Below are 20,041 nucleotides of genomic sequence, written 5' to 3'. Positions count from 1 at the left end.
TGAAATGAGGAATAAGTATTTTATCTGTATATGTATGCATACATGTGTGTATACAGGTGTATATTGAATGGTTCACTAATCTGTGCATTCTCCTTGCTCTTTTGTTCCATTTTTAGTATATGTGCTGCTGAGGCAAACACCATGAATTTTTTTTTTTTAGTACAAATTCATATGATGCTGAGGGCCCATGCTCTAAAATTTAAGCACTAAAGAGAAGAATTTGGCATTATCAGGTTACACCTTTAGGTCTCAAAGCTGTGTGCGTATGAGTCAGGGCATCCTCTGGTGTTGGTCTCCATCTTCCGCCTTATTTAAGTCAGGGTCTCCTTTCTGTTGTCCACTCACTCACGTAGGCCAGTTCAGTTGGCCCGAGAGGGTCCCGGGCCTCTGTTCCCACCTCCGTCTCATGGAAGGGCAGCAGGGCTCCAGATGCAGTTACAGCGCTCAGTTTTACGGGGCTTCTTGGGTTTGGAACTCAGGTCCTCATGCGTACGCAGCAAATGTTTACCTATGAGCCATCTCCCCAGTCCAAGACTGCATTTTTAAATTGTTTATAGTGCTAGAGCCCAAGCTCAGGGTTCTTGCGGCTGCTGGCAAGCCCCTCACCAAGCATGACAATCCCTTAAAGGAGCCTCACTCATGACTCCTCGCTGCTTTATGTAGATCTTCTAGGAAGAGCCTGGGTTCACAATCACACATCTCCTATGTTTACCTTCCCATTCAGTAGAGAGGATGGGGGGCAGTGGGAGAAAATACAAAGAAAGAGAAGAGGCAGGATGTCAGACAGCCAGGCCTGGTCAGAGAACCAGCTGTCTGGCTTCTGCTAAGACATGGGAAACTATGAACTCCCTGAAGCAGGGTGAACACCTCTGTTCACCATTCAGCCCCCGGGCAGCAGCTCACTGACACCGAGTGGGTTCTTAGGCCTAGCAGTCCGTCAGAATGACAGCCCGTTGGCTTGTAGACACCTGGAGGCTTTTGTCTGATGGGTTTTGCTTTGTTTGCTTTTTATTTGTTTTTGAGATAGGGTCATGTGTAGCCCTGGTTGGCCTCAAACTCACAGAGATCCTCCTGCCTCTACCTCCTGAGTGCTGGGACTAAAGGTGTTGCACCGTGCCTGACTATCCCCAATGTTTGCAGCTTAACAATCATAGGGTTAGCGGCATAGATGACTCTTTCTGTTTGGCATCTCCATTGTCTTCCGGCGACTTCACGGCCACTGTCATACCCACTATCATGGCCTCACATCCTTCACCAGGACGGCAATCTGCTCCCAAAGCTGCCGCTCCCCTTCCTGCGCTTTGCTCTGGCTTCGCCATCTGAGCAGCTCAGCCTGGTGGTCCTGGTGGTGCATAGGACAGTAGCTCTGTGGTTCACACAGCTCCTGAAAGGTAGGGGACAAGGACAAGGACTCCTTAGGCTCCTGAGCTCTGCCCACGAAGGACAAGAGGTGCTGCTCCCAGTGGCTGAGCTGTATTTTCCTCTCAGGATGTTTATAGTTTTGGAGGTTGCAGGCTAATGCTGGCTCTTCCGAGTATGAGCCACACCACCACCACCCACCTCACCTCATCTCCACATCCCACCACGTCTGGGCTCTTCCATGTCCCTTTACCATATATTCTGGAAAGAAGTCTCTGTAGCCCCCTTTGAGGATATACAGCTCTGGGTAGTATAATGCCGGGTACTGGTTCAGAGCTCTGTCTTTTTCTCTCAGAGAACGGCACCTTTAGAGAAAATTCAGAGATGAATTGAGTGAAGGAAGCAAAAAGTCAGGAGCCCGCGAGCCTTCAGTGGGGGTCGGGGGCAGACCATGACTAACTTCCCTAAAGAACCTTTGTGGCTAGGAATGTAGTTCAGGGGTAAAGTACTGTCTAGACAGACAGGGTAAATCCCCAGCCACCATCCCAAATACACACAACCTTTCATCGTTTGCTAACCAAGGTCCAAATAACATTCTCTTCCATTTCCTCCATTGAAGCTTCATCCCCAAACCTCTTTGTGTGTGTGTGTGTGTGTGTGTCTTTACATGGATTTTTGTTTGTTTGTGTTTTGTTTTGTTTTTGAGACAGGGTCTCACCATGTAACACAAGCTGGCCTCAAACTCAAAGAGGTCTGCCAGACTCTGCCTCCAAAGTACTGGGATTATAGGCATGCGCCACCATGTCTGGCTCTTTTTTTGAGACCGGCTCTCTAGCCCAGACTGATCTCGAACCCAGGATGACCTTAAACATCTATTCTTCCTGGTTGTGTGACGCCCGCTTTTCTGGGCTGGGATTCTAGGTGTGTACAATCCTGACCAGTTTTATGCAATGTTGGGGATCAAACCCAAAGACATGCATTCTAGACAAGCACTCTGCCAGCTGAATCACATCTCTGTGCCCACTTCTTCCCTTTAGTGCTCAAACTTCTGAATCTGGGAACACTTTCCTTCAATCACCCTAAGGCATGGAGCCTTGCAGCCTCACTGCCCAGCTTGTTCACATCTTGGTGGATTGGGATGCAGGTATGGGACAGGAAGTAGGGCTGGACTACAACCCCCAAGGCCCATCCCCATGGCCTGTGTGTACTAGCCAAGACCCATATCTCAAAGTTCTATACCATCTAACTGTAGTGGAAGGCGCTCATTCGGGTTAGTCTGTCTAAACTGGTCTGACAAGTCTCATTCAAGATCCATTTCCATCGCCAACCTTAGATACTCACATTCGGGGGCCTCGCTCTGAGGAGAATTCACAGAGGAACACAATGATGATTCTTTTTTGGCCATCCAGAGGGACAATAGGCTTCTTCAGGAAGAACTCATGCAGTTCCTTCTGACTGCACAGGTTTAAGGCTCCCTGTAGAAAAGGATGTTAGCAAGCATTCCCTCGAGGGCTTGTGTCCAGTCAATACTCAGGAATGCCTGGGATACTATGCTGGGATATTTAGGCCAGAAAGACTAGGCAAGAAGGCATTCCAGGGCAAGAGGCTAAGCCTATCTCTGTATCTACCCTAGGGCTTGGCAAAGAGTTTGGTTTGTAGCTGCTCCACGCCTGTTCACAGAACTGAACCACCGGAGTACAGGTTAAACTCTGAGAACTGTGTGGGAACATTAGATGTTTGCAAAGTGTTCCTGGCTCTCCGACTGTTTTTACTTCGGGGCTCCCACAGGAAAGAGGGAGATTATCCAGGAGGAAAAGGGATTGCTCAAGGCACAGACTTAACAGACATGAAGATTCCCTCCGATGTGATCCAAGCGGATAATCTCCGTCCTGGTGGTGCTAGATTTCACAGGACCCTCTGCCCATACACTCTTCTCAATAAACCCAAATCCCCAGCCTCTCCCTTGCTAATGTCCCCAGTGTCACCTCACCAGGATGTGTCCTCCCAGGTACTCATACGGATAGCGGCAATCGATGATATAAAACTTCTCAACCAGATCCTGGAACTTTCCAGACAGTAAGTCAGCTACCTGCAGGGAAAGGGAGACTGAACATCCTGTCCGCTGTCACTCAGAGAGAGGAGCCACAGCGCTTTTTTGTATACTCCCATTTGTCACCCAGGGCCGCGCTGCATGCACAACCTCCAGAGGTAGTCTGCATCTGCAACATGGCAATGGTTAAGCCCAGTCCCACATATGAGCATGAAGCGGAGATGCCTGTGCAGAGGCCCCATTGGCTGATGTTGAGGTTGCCTATCCATCTAGAGACAAGCATGGTCACCAGCAGCCTCTCAGGAGACATCCGAGGAGGACAGCAGTAGCAGAGGCAGTAGCTAGAGAACCCAATTTTATAAGAAGACACGGGAAATAGTTCCCCATTCACCAAGTCTTTCAGAAAACATACAGGTGAGGATTTGTATTTAAAGGAGAAAACTTAAAACTGCTTCTAGAAGAATACATTAGTTCAGCCTTACTAGAAAGAAACTTTATAAATACATATAAAAATACATGAAATTATACCTCCTATTTTAAAGTCTTTGTTTGGAAGAGATAAAGTCTTATGTTGCCCAGGCTGTCCTCAAACTCACTATACCTGAGGATGACTCTGAACTCTTGACCCTCCTGGCCCTGCCTCCTAACTGCTGGGATTAAAAGCATGTACCCACTACCCCCAGTTTCTTCTAACACTTTAAGTGAAAGTTCACAAATTGATATTCATCTTAGCATTGTTTTAGGACACTGAAATATTAGAAACAACTTAATATTCAATAAGAAAGGTTTAGTTAAATAAACTATACATTCTGGTATAATGGATTATATAGTTATGAAAATAATAGAGAGCATCTTTTTCTTTGTTTTGTTTTTCAAGGCAGGGTTTCTACGTATACCACTGGCTGTCCTGGATCTCTCTATAAACCAGGCTGGCCTCAAACTCAGAGATGTACGTGCCTCTGTCCCTGGTGTGTGCCATGGGGGCTGGAGAGATGGCTCAGAGGTTGAGAGCATTGCCTGCTCTGCCAAAGGTCCTGAGTTCAATTCCCAGCAACCACATGGTGGCTCACAACCATCTGTAATGAGGTCTGGTGCCCTCTTCTGGCCTGCAGGCATACACACAGACAGAATATTGTATACATAATAAATAAAATAAATAAATATAAAAAAAAAGATGTGTGCCATGACTGGCCTTTTTTTTTTTTTTTTTTTTTGAGACAAGGTCTTGCCATTGCTGGCCTCAAATACTTACAATAATCTCACCAAGCAAAAGTATAAGTTCATCATTTTTTTATAAACTAAAATTAATCCCAGTACTCAGAAGAAAGAGGCAAGCAGATCAAGGCCAGTGTGATCTACACAGCAACTTCCAGGCCAGCTCGGACTACATAGAGAGATCCTGTCTCAAAAAGAGTGAGAGTCGGAGCCAGGCGGTGGTGGTACACGCCTTTAATCCCAACACTCGGGAGGCAGAGACAGGAGGATGTCTGAGTTTGAGGCCAGCCTGGGCTATAAGAGCTAGTTCCAGGACAGGCTCCAAAGCTACAGAAAAACCCTGTCTCAAAAAAAAAAAAAAAAAAAAAAAAAAAGTGAGAGTGGGGAGCTGGAGAAACTGAGGCTGAACAGTGCACACACAAAGCCTGCTCCCCTACCCTGCAACTCTGCGAGCAGGGATTACACCAGGTATGACGGCACCCGCTTAGACTCTCAGCACTCAGGAAGTAGATACAGAAGGCTCAGAAATGCAAGGTCATTACTCATCCTCAACTACACAGTGAATTTACAAACAGTCTGGGATAAAGGAGACTTTTTCAGAGTCATTGTGTGTGTGTGTGTGTGTGTGTGTGTGTGTGTGTGTTTGTGTGTAGTGTGTTGTTGTTGTTGTTGCTATTGTTTGTGAGAGAGATTGCCAACATATAAATAAGGGTTCAAGGCTACTGTGAGTCCCAACTGAGTATTTTTTTTCTTTTTATGTCTTCCTTTTCTACTCTCCCTTATTTATAATAATATAGCGTTTGTTTAATTCAAAAAATTTAAAAGACAGAAAATGGAGCTGGGCATGGTGCACACACCTTTAATCCCAACACTCCAGAGGCAGAGACAGGCTCTGTGAGTTCCAGGACAGCCTGGTCTACAGAGGGAAACCTTATCTCTGAAATAGATGGACAGATTGATAAAAAGATAGAAAATGGATACAAAGAAGTCCTTCTAACACAGCCTCAGTGGAATAAGAAGCCCATGAGAGTGGACAGAGTGACGGCAACACAGACGAGGTGGGCTTTAGGGGCGCACAGGCCAGACGGCTGACGATATGATTGCCCGGTTATCACCTGCAGAAATTTGCTTACTGTGTCCGGGGTGACGTACTTCAGATCTTGGTGTTTTCCTGACACCGTTGGCAGCACACACACCTAGAAAGACCCACGAACTGAAATTACAGCAGGAATTCCCAGCCCAAGTCAGATCCAAGACTCCCACAGTGTCCTTTCCAAGTGAGACAGGGTTTCTCTGTGTGTTCTATCCTGGAACTCACTTTATAGACCAGGCTGGCCTTAACTCAAAGATCCCCCTGCCTCTGCCTCCAGAGTGCTAGGATTAAAGGTGTGCAATACCACATCTGGCTTTCAAGTGATTTTAGAAAACAAAACCAAACAGCAATTCTGTTTCCAATAACCGATCCCTAGGAACTTTTCAAGGACGTACACAGAACTCTACGTTTCCACAAATATGCCCATTTTACTCATAAGGAAAATTATAAACCCAAATCTCCCACAGAAAGGATTTATAGAGAAATCATGAATAGCCAAAGAATTAACTAATGAACAGATATTGAAAATGATGAAATACAGGTCTGGGGGATGGCTGGCTGCTTGCCTGAGGACCCGGGTTCAAGCTCCCAGCACCCACGTGGTGGCTCACAGTCGTCTCTAGCTGTAGTATCAATAGCTCTGATGCCCTCTTTCGGCCTGACGACACTGCACACATGTGATGTATAGACAGGCACACAACCCATATACATAAAACAAAAACATTTTGTTGGGGCTGGAGAGATGGCTCAGCAGTTCAGAGCACTGGCTGCTCTTCCAGAAGCCTTGAGTTCAATTCCCAGCAACCACATGGTGGTTCACAACCATATAATGAGATCTGTTGGTCTCTTCTGGCATGCAGGCAGGATACTGTATAAATAAATAAACAAACAAACAATTTCTTAAAATTTTTATTTATTTATTTTTAAATCTTTTTTCGATTGATTTATTTATTATGTGTACAGTATTCTGTCTGCATGTCTCCCTGAAGGCCAGAAGAGGGCACCAGATCTCATTACAGATGATTGAGAGTCACCATGTGGTTGCTGGAATTGAATTTAGGACCTTTGGAAGAGCAGGCAGTGCTCTTAACCACTGAGCCATTTCTCCAGCACATATTTTTTTTTTTAAAAAGAAATTCTGTCTCAAAAATAAATAAAGGGCCGGGCGATGGCGATGGACGCCTTTAATCCCAGCACTTGGGAGGCAGAGGCAGGCGGATCTCTGTGAGTTCGAGACCAGCCTGGTCTACAGAGCTAGTGCCAGGACAGGCTCCAAAGCCACAGAGAAACCCTGTCTCGAAAAACAAAACAAAAAAAAAAAAAAAAAACAGAGAGGAACACAAAACCCCAACAGACCCAAAAGACCATAACAGTTATTTTTGTTGTTATTGAGGGTTGGGGGATAAAAATACTTGTCTGTGTGTGTTTGTATGGAAAAAGTCTGTAGAAATACACACAAAAAATAATCTTCCTGGTTAAAAAGGTTTGGAATGAATTTTTCTACTTTTTTATATTAACCAAGTATTAATATCATTTTACTTTATTTGCACACACACACACACACACACAAACTGCTTTTGGAGACAAGGTCTCACTGGATAGTCTGGTTTGCTAGAACTCACTATAGAGTTTAAGCTGATCTGAAACTTGCAGCAATTCTTCTGCTTCTGTCTACTGAGTGCTGAGACTATAGATATGAGCCGTTACACCCAGCTTAAAAGATTTTTAAACATCCTAAAAATTGTGTGTGAGAGCTGCAGAGATGGCTCAAAAGGTAAAAGCATTGGCTCCTCTTCCAGAGGTCCTGAGTTCAATTCCCAGCAACTACATGGTGACTCACAACCATCTACAATGAGATCTGGTGCCCACTTCTGACATGTTGGCACATATGCAGGCAGAACACTGTATATATAATCAATAAATGCCTTTAAAATGTGTGGGAGGGTGACTGTGGGTACTCATACACCACCATGCATGTGTCAAGGTCAGAGAACAACTTTCCAGAATTGGTTCTTCCACCACAAGCTCCAGGGTGCTTTTTGCCTGCTGAGCCATCTTGCCAGCTCTCAAAAGGATATTTCTAACAAGAATAAAGGATACAAAGTTTCATATACATACCAGTGTTGTAGATTTTTCTTAGATAAACAAGAAATACCTTCTTAATAGATGACTTAGGGTTGAGGTATATATACCTTCAGGTCAACAAAGCACATTTAGTGTTACATCTAGCAGCCTCAGCAAACAGAGATTAAAATCCAGACGATTCAGCCTGGTGGTGATGGCACACACTTTTGATCCAAGCACTCAGGAGGCAGAGGCAGGTAGATCTCTGTGAGCTTGTGTGCATGCACGCGTGCGCGTGAACACACACACACACACACACACACACACACACGCACGCACGCATAGTAAAGGCAGATAGAAACAAACTCACCTTGGAGAAATCACCAATCAGATACCCTTGTTCAGACTCTTCCTCTTCCATCTGAATGGCATTGATGTCACAGAGAGGGGCCATCTTCTTTAGACTTAAGCTCTGAAATGACAAAACTCTCACTTACCCCAATTCTCATATTAAAGATTTAAAGAACAATCAAAAACACTGATGACAACTTATGCTGGAGAGGTTGTGGGGTAAAGGGAGTACAAGCTGGTACAGCCCCTTTGGAAGTCAGTGTGGCGACTTCTCAGAAAATTAGGAAACAACCTTCCTCAAGACTCAGTAATACCACTTTTGGGTATATATCCAAAGGATGTTCAATCATGCCACAAGGACATGTGCTCAACTATGTTCATAGCAGCTTTGTTTGTCAAAGCCAGAACCTGGAAACAACCTAAACGCCCCTCAACCAAAGAATGGATAAAAAAAAAAAAAAAAAGTGGTACATTTACACAATGGAGTACTACAAAGCAGAAAAAATAACAACAGCAGCTTGAAATTTGCAGGCAAATGGATGGATTTAGAAAACATCATTTTGAGTGAGGTAACCCAGACCCAGAAAGACAATTATCGTATGTACTCACTCATAAGTGGTTTTTAAACATAAAGCAAAGAAAATCAGCCTACAACTCACAATCCCAGAGAACCTAGACATCAATGGGGACCCTAAGAGAGACATACATAGATCTAATCTACATGGGAAGTAGAAAAAGACAAGATCACCTGAGTAAATTGGGAGCATGGGGACCTTAGGAGAGGGTTGAAGGGGAGGGGAGAGAAAGGGAAGGGAGCAGAGAAAAATGTAGAGCTCAATAAAAATCAATAAATTTTTTTTAAAAAGATGTAAAGAACAGGGCTGGCAAGATGACACAGTAAGTAAGGTACTTGCTGGCACCTGGCAGCCTGAGTTCAATTCCCAGAACCCATATAAATGTGGAAGGGAGAACCAACTCCACAGTCTTCTCTAGTCAGGCAGTGGTGGTGCACGCCTTTAATTCCAGCAACTGGGAGGCAGAGGCAGGTGGATCTCTGTGAGTTCGAGACCAGCCTGGTCTACAGAGCTAGTTTCCCCGACAGGCTCCAAAACCACAGAGAAACCCTGTCTCAAAAAAAAAAAAAAAAAAAAAAAAAAAAAAAAAAAAAAAAACACACACGCTTTATGCTTTATTTTAGGGAGAAGCAGAGATTGAGACAGGCTGGCCTTGAACTTGGACTTCTCTTGCCTCAGCTTCCTGAGTGCTGGAATTACACAAATTGCTCTTAATACTTTATCATACGGACAGGAATTCTGTGGAAGTTATTACGTTCTCCATTTGACATACGTATTCGTGTAACCCACGTGCATGTGTGCACATGTCTGTGAATGCGTGTGGAGGCCCTAGGTGGATGCCGATAGTCTTCCTCAATGGCTCTCCTCATTCACGGAGGCAGTCTGTCAACTGAACGGAGAGCTGGCTGGTGAGGCTGCTCTACTAGCCCGCTGACCCCAATCTCCGTCTGCTGTCTTCCCCTTTCTAGAGCTGGATTCCAGGTGGAACCACCCAGCATTTACATGGGTTCTGGGACTTTATAAACTGAGCCTTCTGCCCAGCCCTGCTCTCCCATTTATAAGGAAAAACTGAGGCTAGCAGTAGATGGCCTAACACTAGTAAGAGATCAGGAACTGAAACCCATGGACCACATCTGCCTTGTGAACTCACTAAACTTAGCTAGTGGAAACAGGGTATCCCTCTGCTACCCTGGCCAACTTCGAGCTTGAGGAAACCTTCCTGTCTCAGCGCACCAAGTGCGAGAATTATAAGCATGAGCCACCAAGCCTGGCAAATCATTTATCTTTAACTTTATAAAGTTTCAGTACAAGGGTGCATTGTATGTTGAATGCACTATTCCTGCCCCCCCCATCCTGCCCTTTTGTGTCCATCCACTTCCATTAGTCAGCTTATCCCTCCAGACAGTTACTCCACTTACAGGAGTGGATTTTCAAACATCTTTGCCCGCATTAGTTCAAATCAATGAAGCTGATTCAGAAGTGCTATACACCTCAGAAACTATCTCTGGAATGTCATCACACACCTACAAGGCACAAGCAGTTTCAAATTATCTCCTAGTGGTGTGGGAAGTACACCATAAAACACTTGCAAGATCCTGCCTGGTTATTCCAGCCATCACTTCTGCTGATGCCTCAAATTACTGCCTAAAATTTCTCATCCAGTAATAGGATGATCTCCATGGTGACAAGACTCTATCCGCCAAGTGATTCTTCGAGTCTAAAGATTTCTTTCTTTCTTTCTTTCTTTCTTTCTTTCTTTCTTTCTTTCTTTCTTTCTTTCTTCCTTCCTTCCTTCCTTCCTTCCTTCCTTCCTTCCTTCCTTTCTTTTTTAATTAAAATAAAATTTTAAACTTAAACCCTGGTCTTCTGAAAGAGCAGCCAGGGCTCTTAACTGCTGAGCCATCTTTCTAGTCCACTACCCCTTTGAGACCAGGCCTCACTATGTAATCAAGGCTGGCTTTTCACATACCTTCCTGCTTCTATTTACCAAGCAGTGAAATTATAGGCATGTATCGTGATTAAGATCCTGGCTTTTTGTTTTGTTTTCACAGCCCTGTACAATAGGTATAGACTATTGTTTACTTAGGAACAAATGTAGAAGCTCATACCTGTAATTCTAGCACTTAGGAGACTGAGGCAGGAGGATTAAGGAGTTCCAAGACAACCTGGGCTATACAGTGAATTCCAGACCGGTTTTGGATACAAGTAAGTTCTAGGACAGCCTGGGCCTCAAAGTTAGACACTGTCAAAAACAAACAAATAAACAAACTGAAATGGACAATCTGGAAAGGCAGCACAAGATCGCACACCTGGGGGGCTGGAGAGATGGCTCAGAGGTTAAGAGCATTGCCTGCTCCTCCAAAGGTCCTGAGTTCAATTCCCAGCAACCACATGGTGGTTCACAACCATCTGTAATGAGATCTGGTGCCCTCTTCTGGCATACAAACATACATGGAAGGAATGTTGTATACATAATAAATAAATAAATCTTTAAAAAAAAAAAAAAAAGATCGCACACCTGTAGTCTTAGTATCCCGGGGGTTAAGACAGGAGTGTGCCCTTCAAAGCTGCTCTGAACAGCAATGTCAGCAACCCGGACTACATCCTGAGACCCTGTTTTTAAAAAACAAAGACAGTAGGGCAGTGGTGGCACACGCCTTTAATCCCAGCACTCGGGAGGCAGAGGCAGGTGGATCTCTGTGAGTTCAAGGCAAGCCTGGTCTACAGAGTGTGTTCCAGGGCAGCTAGGGCTATTACACAGAGAAACCTTGTCTCAAAAAACTAAAAGAAAAAAAAAAACAACCAAAAACAGAAAAAAAAAAAAAAAACAATAGCAGAAACCAAGGGCCGCTGGGATGACTCAGCTCGTGAAGCCTGCTGATCTGAGATTGATACCTGGATGATAAGAGAGAACTGACTGTCACAAGTTGCCCTCTGACCACCACACATATGGCATGCACATACACACAAACGTACAGACACATGCACATAAAAAATGAAATGGAAAAGAAAGGATGAAAAATTAAAAATAACAGAACACCGTACCTTGGTGCCTTGGTCTTCCAGGGAAAACTCCATTGGCTCTTCTGAAATCCCTTCTTGGTCTTCTAACTTTAGATTTTGACTCCGTTTTGGAACTGTAGTAATGGGACTGCCCAGATACCTCATTTCATTTTCCACCATGATTCTATTTTCCTATCAAGTATATTGACGAGATTAAAACCTAGTTAGGGCTGAGTGTGAAAGCACATGTCCATGATCCCACTAATCAAGAGGATGGTGCAAAAGGAAGAGCAGGCCAAGGCAAGCCTGGGCTACATATTCAAATCCTGTCTCAATGAAGGACAAAAAATGAAAAATATCAAACAAGAAACCCTGACTTTATTCAGAACACTTGTATCAGTCGGGGGACAGGGGTAGTGGCGCACACCTTTAATTCCATTGCTTGGGAGTCAGAGGCAGGCAGATCTCTGTGAGTTCAAGGACAGCCTGGTCTACAAGAGTTAGTTTCAAAGCTACAGAGAAACCCTGTCTTGAAAAACCGGAAAAACAAAACAAAACCAGAACACTTGCATCTTGTACGAAGACTGACTCAAAATATACTAACGATATAAACGTAAGAATTAAAAGTGTGCAACTCTTAGAAGCGACCTGTAGGGGCAGAAACCTATAACATCAGGACTCAAAAGACCAAAGAGGAGGACAGAGAACAGGCATTCAAGGCTAGCCTGAGCAGTGGAACCTCACTTCAAAAAAGAATAAAGAAACTAGGCAACATGCATCCTGGCGCAGGGTTGTTATCCTAGCACTAGACAGAGATAGCAGGGTTGTTGTGGGTTAGGACAGCCTGAACTACACAGCGACTTCCAGGCTAGCTTGAACTAGAGTGAGACCTTGTTTCAAAAACCCAGAAAGAAAGGAAGAGAAAAGAAGGAACCAAAGGCCTAAGAAAAATTCTCACTCCATAGTTTAAACACCTAAAAAGACAGAGATTGGATTTACTCCCGCACCCTTTTATCACCTAAAGCAGCTCAGAAAAAGTCCACAGGCCAGAAGTCCACAGCTTACTCTCTGGTCCATGATACTCCAGTCGTCAACATATCCAACAACTCACCAGCACAGGAAGGGGAGAAGCCAGGGGCTCTCCAGGCAGTTTTCGAAACCTCGGGGTCCTAGGTGCCTCCCACTCCAGTGTCTTCAGATTGGTGTTTATCTGCGTAAGAAAAACTGCATTGGCTGGAGGAAGAGAAGTAGTGTCTGCCAAAAGAATCACATCTCATAAACACATACACACAAACATCAAATGCGTATGGGAAGATATATAATACTTTGGACTTCATGTCTGATACTCAGATTTGCTTTGGAGAATACAAATTTTATCATGATAAGCAAGAGGATAGAGAAGAAAGTTTGCTTGGGAAGGTATATTTGCATATAGGTGCGTACTACACGTGCCTACACCTACAAACACAACATGACCATTTCAAAACAATCATTTACATGATAGTAATGGCAATCTGTATACTTAAACTGATGAACTGGAGAGAACTGATAACTTGCTATAGAGCTAGATGTTTGTCCTAAGGTTAAACATTAGGTAGAAAAACAAGAGGTTATTTTTGTTGTACAGTGATGGAATTCACTTGTCTAGCATATTGAGCCTAGGTTTCATGACATCAAGCAGTTGTTCATTTAAAAAAATAAAATTAATATAGCAAGGTTTCTACTAAATACTCACATTTTCTTTATTTGCAGATAGGTCACGCATTGCATCTTTTTTTCTGTGGCCATGGTCCAAAGCATTTGGAGTACTACACAGAAGCTGCACCTAAAAGACGGTGTCTACTGAAAACATCCAATCTCCGTAAGCCACACCACCAGCTGGGACCCCTCTGCTTCCCACCAGAGAAATAAAGCCACAGTCAAACCAAGGGAGAGTCTAGGCTGGGCATGGTGATGCATGCCTGAAGTGTCAGCGCTCAACTCCAGCCCAGCTAGCCAAGCATAGTGAGACCCCTATTCAAAGGAAGAGGCGGAGGTAGGAGGGTGGGTGGGCAGGCCGGTCTACCTACTGGGATGCCTTTCATAAGGTCCTGGTGATGATTCCTGAAGATTAAAACAAAAACAGACCACTAGTCAGGTAATCCCCAAACACAGTTTGGTTCTTCGGTGGTTAGGGGCACCTGGCTTTTCCTTTCTTCTGTTCAAGGAGTCCTAGTGTTTATTTGTCTCTTCCAACAATACGCAGGGTATTAAATATCAAGACTCAGTGGCGTCCTGGGGAAAAGGCCCTCAGTTCACCAGCATGCCTGACCTGGATGAGATAAACACGTGCACAAGAAAGTCTGCTCTGATGCTAGGATGTACCCCTGGGGCCTTGGGTGAGCCAGCGACTACCAGACAATACCTGCCACTCCTGTTCCCACACTGGCGACAGGAGGCTCTTCAGAGCTGAGTTTCAATCTTCTCTCCCACAACCCACCTAGTCGACAAGCATGGGCTATTTACAACAACCCAAAGCCAGGCGGTGGCCCGTCACTGTGGAGCCAGCAGTCAGGTCATACTGCACGACAATGAGACCCAGCCTCCAAGAAAAAAGTATTGAAAGAGGAAAAAAACAAAATCAATCCAGGTGGTGGTCACAAGCCTTTAATCCCAGCACTCTGGAGCCTGATCTACAGAGTATCAGGACCAGCCAGGGCTACACAGAGAAATCCTGTCTTAAAGAAGAAGAAAAAAAAAAAAAGAGGAGAAGAAAAGACAGAAAAATCAGTTCAAAGACAACAATGAATACAAGTAAAATTTTCACATGTACTCATAAAAGCTGCCATAGAAAGCTTTTCCCAGTACGATTACACAGTATCTACTTAGACAATATCTAAGGAGAAGCTAAGAAGAGTAAAACAGTCAATTTAGAATAAGCTTTGATTTTTTGTTATGGCTTTAGGTTTTTTGTTTGTTTGTTTTTCGAGACAGGGTTTCTCTGTGGTGTTGGAGCCTGTCCTGGAACTAGCTCTTGTAGACCAGGCTGGTCTCGAACTCACAGAGATCTGCCTGCCTCTGCCTCCCAAGTGCTGGGATTAAAGGCGTGTGCCACCACCGCTCAGCTGGTTTTAGTTTTTTAAAACAGGGTTTCTCCAGCCTTCCTCAAGACCCAGTAATACCACTTTTGGGTATATATCCAAAGGATGCTCAATCGTGCCACAAGGACATGTGCTCAACTATGTTCACAGCCGCTTTGTTTGTCATAGCCAGAACCTGGAACCAACCTGAATGCCCCTCGACTGAAGAATGGATAAGGAAAATGCCATACATTTACACAATGGAGTACTACACAGCAGAAAAAAATAACTACAGCTTGAAATTTACACGCAAATAGATGGAGCTAGAAAACATCATTTTGAGTGAGGTAACCAAGACCCAGAAAGACAATTATCACATGTACTCACTCATAAGTGGTTTTTAAACATAAAGCAAAGAAAATCAGCCTACAACTCACAATCCCAGAGAACTTAGACAACAATAAGGACACTAAGAGAGACATACATAGATCTAATCTACATGGAAAGTAGAAAAAGACAAGATCTCCTGAGTAAACTGGGAGCATGGGGACCTTGGGGAAGGGTTGAAGAGGAGGGGAGAGGCAGAAAGAGGAGCAGAGAAAAATGTAGAGGTCAATTAAAAAAAAAAAGATTAAACAAAACAAAAAAAAGGAATCCTGTAGGGGACTTTACAGTCTGCCACATAAACACTTATTTTTATTTTCCAGAGCATGGAGTGCCAGAGTGACACTGGGAATGCTTTACAGTACTCATTGAGGGTGGGTGTGGGTGTGTGCACACGCCTTCCACGCCTCTGGGAATAAAACTGACCAGTTAATAAAAAAATAAATAAAAAAGAAACAAAAGAAACTCAGGTTTCTCTGTGTAACAGTCCTGGCTGTCCTAGAACTTGCTCTGTAGACCAGGCTGGCCTTGACCTCAGAGATCTGCCGCCTCTGCCTCCCCTCCCAAGTGCTGGAGTTAAAAGCGTGCACCACCACTGTCTAGAATAAGTTTTGAGGGGGCTGGAGAGATGGCTCAGTGGTTAAGAGCATTGCCTGCTCTTCCAAAGGTCCTGAGTTCAATTCCTGGCCACCACATGGTGGCTCACAACCATCTATAATGAGGTCTGGTGCCCTCTTCTGGCCTGCAGACATACACACAGACAGAATATTGTATACATAATAAATAAACCCTGTCTCGAAAAACCAAAAAAAAAAAAAAAAAAAAGAATAAGTTTTGAGTTTAACCGAAGTCAGTTTTTATTCCGTGTACACCTCCTAGCTAAATATTTTAGGATCTCCAAGAGATACTTCATCATAGTTATAACAACAAACACAAACTGCTTGGTATTTGCTATATATACGTTTTGCTTCGTTCTTCTGTGTTTGGGGGGAGGGAGTAGAGATGGGAGATGGTGTTAAAATAGTGTCTTACAAAGCCCAGGCTAGCCTCAGACTTGTTACATAGGTAAGGCTGTCCTGCCTCGACCACTGGAGTTTTGGAATTAGAATGTAAACCATATCACCTGGCTCTGATAAGCATTTGTTTTTAACATTTGGGACGGATGGATGGTGTTTTGTTTCCTTTAAGACAGTGTCTCAAGTGGCCCAGCCTTCTCATTTTTAATTAATCTTTTCAATAGCTGTTTTTAAAACGTGCTACTATTCCCAGGCAGTGGTGATACACACCTTCAATCCCAGCACTTGGGAGGCAAAGGAGGACAGATCTTTGTGAGTTTGAGGTCAGCCTGGTCTACAGAGTGAGTTCCAGGACAGGCTCCAAAGCTACATAGAAATCCTGTCTCGAAAAATCAAAAGAAAAAAAAGTGCTACTGTTATCTATTATGAATAAAGAAAGTTTGATCCAATGAATTAAGAAACTGTGGGTCACAGCTGATGAAGTAGTAAGTCACCAGGATCCAGACAATCTTGTTCCTGACCCTGCATCCCGAGTCACTGAAATACAGCACCTCACACGTGCAGAGAAGCTCCAGAGTGCGAGCAGTATACCATTCCCTTTATGTAAAAACAAGATTATTTCTGTGTGTGCTGGTTTAAAATAGTCTGCATTTCACAACACAATTTAGAACCAGAAAACTTAAAAGCTGTCAAGCCAGAATCTAAGTCCTCCAAGCCCACAAATACCCCAAGGGAAGAACTTCGCCGTCTGCAGAGTCCACACAGGACTTCCCTGTGAGCAGTGAGGGCGTGCAGACCATTTTCAACAGCAGAACTTACTTCGCGGTTAACTGTGCATCCTGAGGTCCTGAGGAATCCAAGGAACCTGCAATCAGTTATGGAGAATAATGGGCTGGGCATGCAGCTTACTTGGTAGAGTGTTTGCTTAGCATGCACAAAGTTCAATCCTCAGCACTGTATGAAAACATGGTGGCATACATCCGTTATCTCATAGTCTGTTACCCCCACGCCCACCACACAAACACGCACTAATAATAAATAATTGGAAAAAAAACCATTAACTGGGCTAGAGAGATGGCTTAGAGGTTAAGAACACTTGCCGCTTTTGCAGAAGACCCAGGTTTGGTTCTCAACACCCACACAGTGCTCCACAACCATTCTCAGCTCCAGGCACACATTCACTGTACATGCAGGCAAAACATCATAGGCTTCAGAAGGAAACACAAATATGCCTGCAATTCCAGAACCTGGGAGGTAAAGATCAGAAGTGCAATGGCTACGGAGTAAGTTTGAGGCCAGCCTGCGCTACATGAGACAGTCTCAAACCTCCACCTTCTCCCCTTGCCAAGAAAGCAAACAGGAAAGAAAGTGGCTATTCAGGAAATCTGAAATTACAGCAAACATTAGAATGGTATACTAGCAAAATTTTTTGGTTTAGACCCAGAAACATACAGACACACCAATTAGTTGATAAAGTATATCTTTTGAGTTTGGAGGGTACTGAGGACTGAATGAAGGGTCTTGTAGAACAAAGTATTTTTATGCCAATTTCTTTGTTTCTAGTGAGATTAAATTGGGATTAAAAAAATTTACTGCACTTGCATCTGCACCATTAATCAGTCAACAAAATAAATTACTTCTTGAAAAAACTTTTCTAATGCAAAGCAACTTCTATTACTGTTATTTTCTCTTTCCATTTATCATTCAACTAAAAATTATCTAACCTCAAACTTTCTACTTTTAGGCAAATGTTCTCTCTCAGGGCTTTGGTATGTGGTAGCGCTGGCTGGTCTCAACCTTCCAAGTTTTGGGTTTACATAAACTAATATACCTGGTTTTACATAGGTTCTTTATCCATTTTCACCATCCTCCATTTCTATGCTATTACCCTGTGTTCTCTCGAAAAAGTTATAATAAGCCTTAGCCTTTTTTGTTTGTCTGTTTTTCGAGACAGGGTTTCTCTGTAGCTTTGGAGCCTGTCCAGAAACCAGCTCTTTCAGATCAGGCTGGCCTCAAACTCACAAAGATCCGCCTGCCTCTGCCTCCCGAGTGCTGGGATTAAAGGTGTGCGCCACCACTGCCAAGCCAAGCCTTAGCCTTCAAAGGCTGAGCCACCTCTCCAGCACAAGCGCTGTTAGCAGTTGAGAGCACTTGCTGCTCTTCCAAAGGACCCAGGTTCATTTCCTAGCATCTACACAGTAGCTCATCACAGTCAGAAATCCCAGTTCCAGGGGATCCAACTCACAACTCTTCTTCCGGCTCCTGAGGGTACCAGGCATGCATGTGGTACACATCATACATGCACGCGAAAAGCATTTATACACATAAAAATTAAATAAAGATAAAAATTTTAAAGTTAGTTTTCTCTTTGAAGACTGTCCCCTACCGGTTTCATCAAAGTCAGCAGAAGCAGTAAGCTGAGAAGCAGACAGCTCTCCATTGCTAAGATTCGAAAGATCAAGGCAACGTTTTGGAGTTCCTCTGTTGAGACATAAGACTCTATCAAGACTCCCATTAGGGTATACTATCCTAAAAAGGTAGAGATCATGTCTTCATATGAAATCTCTCTCAGTTACCACCACAAAGGTCTAAACAGTATCCAAACCAATCTAGCTGCTACTTTGAAATAGTTCAGACTGGGTTGAGAAAAACAGTCCCCCACGTTTCACGTTTCTCCATGGCAACAGTGTGACAATGTGAACCTCATTCTCTTCTCACCAACATACTGAGGTGGGATTTATTTAATGAGAACTAAAAGGATCTTTCTTTCTTTCTTTCTAAATTTTACTACATTTTATTTTTGTATGAGCACATACTTGTGTGTGAAGATCAGAAGACAACTCGAGGAGACAGTGGCTCTAACTGAGGTCATCAGGCTTGGTGCCAGGCGCCTTTACACGTGGAGCCATCTCACTGCCCAGTAAATAGGATCTAGAGCCCACATTCTCTATCCTGTTCACCCTGAACACAAATTCAGTTTCTCCCTGGAATCTCTACTACTCCTCAAATCTTGTCTGCTAGTGAGGTGTAAAGACTAAAGACTAAACGACCAGAATCTAAAAGTACAGCACAAAAACTGATACAATTAAAGTGACCAACTCACACAACATCAAAATAGAACTTTCAGAGTTCTTCCTAGACAGCACATTGATTCTGACAAGACAGGAAAAGATTATTCCTGTTAAGACGGAAATGGAGAGATGGCTTAGAGGTTAAGGGCACTGGCTACTCTTCCAGATGGACCCAGGTTCAATTCCCAGCAACCGCATGGTGGCTCACAACCATCTATAATGAGATCTGGTGCTCTCTTCTGGTGTGTAAGCATATATGTAGCCATACACATAATAAATAAATAATTTTAAAAAGATATGATTTTTTTCTTTCTGTTATTATTTATTTGCAATAGAGTCTCACTCCATAGCCCACTAATTGTCCCAAAATTCAAGGTAAGCCCAGGCTGGCCCTGAACCTGTGGTCATCCTGTCTTCACAAACATACTCCACCAAGTCCCAGATAGAAAAAGATGTTTTTTATTGTTTGTTACATAGAAAGGAAGCTCAAGACTCAAAATAGTCACATGTTCAAGGTCGTGGCTGTGACTCAAACCTTGAAACTTGAAACAGGATAATTCAGCAAACAAACCTGCTCATAAAATCAAAAATAAGGTGTAAAACTAAACATTAATTTACTGGCTGGAGTGATGGCTCTGGTTAAGAGTTTGCTGTTCTCGCTGGGCAGTGGTGGCACATGCCTTTAATCCCAGCACTTGGGAGGCAGAGGCAGGCAGGTCTCTGTGTGTTCAAGGCCAGCCTGGACAAGAGCTAGTTACAGAACACAGGACAGCTAAAAAAAAAAAAAAAAAAAAAAAAAAA

General features: G+C 43.6%; 1 protein-coding gene across 6 annotated transcripts in view; it reads right to left on the bottom strand.

Moving 5' to 3' along the window:
* Positions 1 to 844: 844 nt before the first annotated feature.
* The window catches only part of Cdc25c (cell division cycle 25C), a 28,337-nt gene continuing 9,140 nt past the window's right edge, over positions 845 to 20,041 (bottom strand). For 3 of the 6 annotated variants that reach the window (XM_050134814.1, XM_050134815.1, XM_050134813.1), the window contains 12 exons: positions 18,556 to 18,650; positions 16,989 to 17,034; positions 13,780 to 13,813; positions 13,446 to 13,535; positions 12,822 to 12,920; positions 11,753 to 11,902; positions 8,152 to 8,253; positions 5,758 to 5,820; positions 3,350 to 3,448; positions 2,701 to 2,834; positions 1,613 to 1,724; positions 845 to 1,384 (listed from right to left, as the gene is read on the bottom strand). In XM_050134814.1, coding sequence (XP_049990771.1) covers positions 1,235 to 1,384; positions 1,613 to 1,724; positions 2,701 to 2,834; positions 3,350 to 3,448; positions 5,758 to 5,820; positions 8,152 to 8,253; positions 11,753 to 11,902; positions 12,822 to 12,920; positions 13,446 to 13,535; positions 13,780 to 13,813; positions 16,989 to 17,034; positions 18,556 to 18,650 — 1,174 coding nt within the window. In that variant the 3' untranslated portion in view covers positions 845 to 1,234. Of the gene's footprint in view, positions 1,385 to 1,612; positions 1,725 to 2,700; positions 2,835 to 3,349; positions 3,449 to 5,757; positions 5,821 to 8,151; positions 8,254 to 11,752; positions 11,903 to 12,821; positions 12,921 to 13,445; positions 13,536 to 13,775; positions 16,969 to 16,988; positions 17,035 to 18,555; positions 18,651 to 20,041 lie in introns of those variants that run through there. The other 3 variants (XM_050134817.1, XM_050134816.1, XM_050134818.1) reach the window with 3 other exon arrangements.

The sequence above is a fragment of the Alexandromys fortis genome, unplaced genomic scaffold (genome assembly GCF_014885135.2).
Source record: "Alexandromys fortis isolate MF-2015 unplaced genomic scaffold, M_Fortis_MF-2015_v1.1 scaffold_25, whole genome shotgun sequence".
NCBI lineage: Eukaryota > Metazoa > Chordata > Mammalia > Rodentia > Cricetidae > Alexandromys > Alexandromys fortis.
The sequence above is the reverse complement of the archived record's forward strand: the minus strand, read 5'-3'. Positions and strand labels throughout refer to the sequence as shown.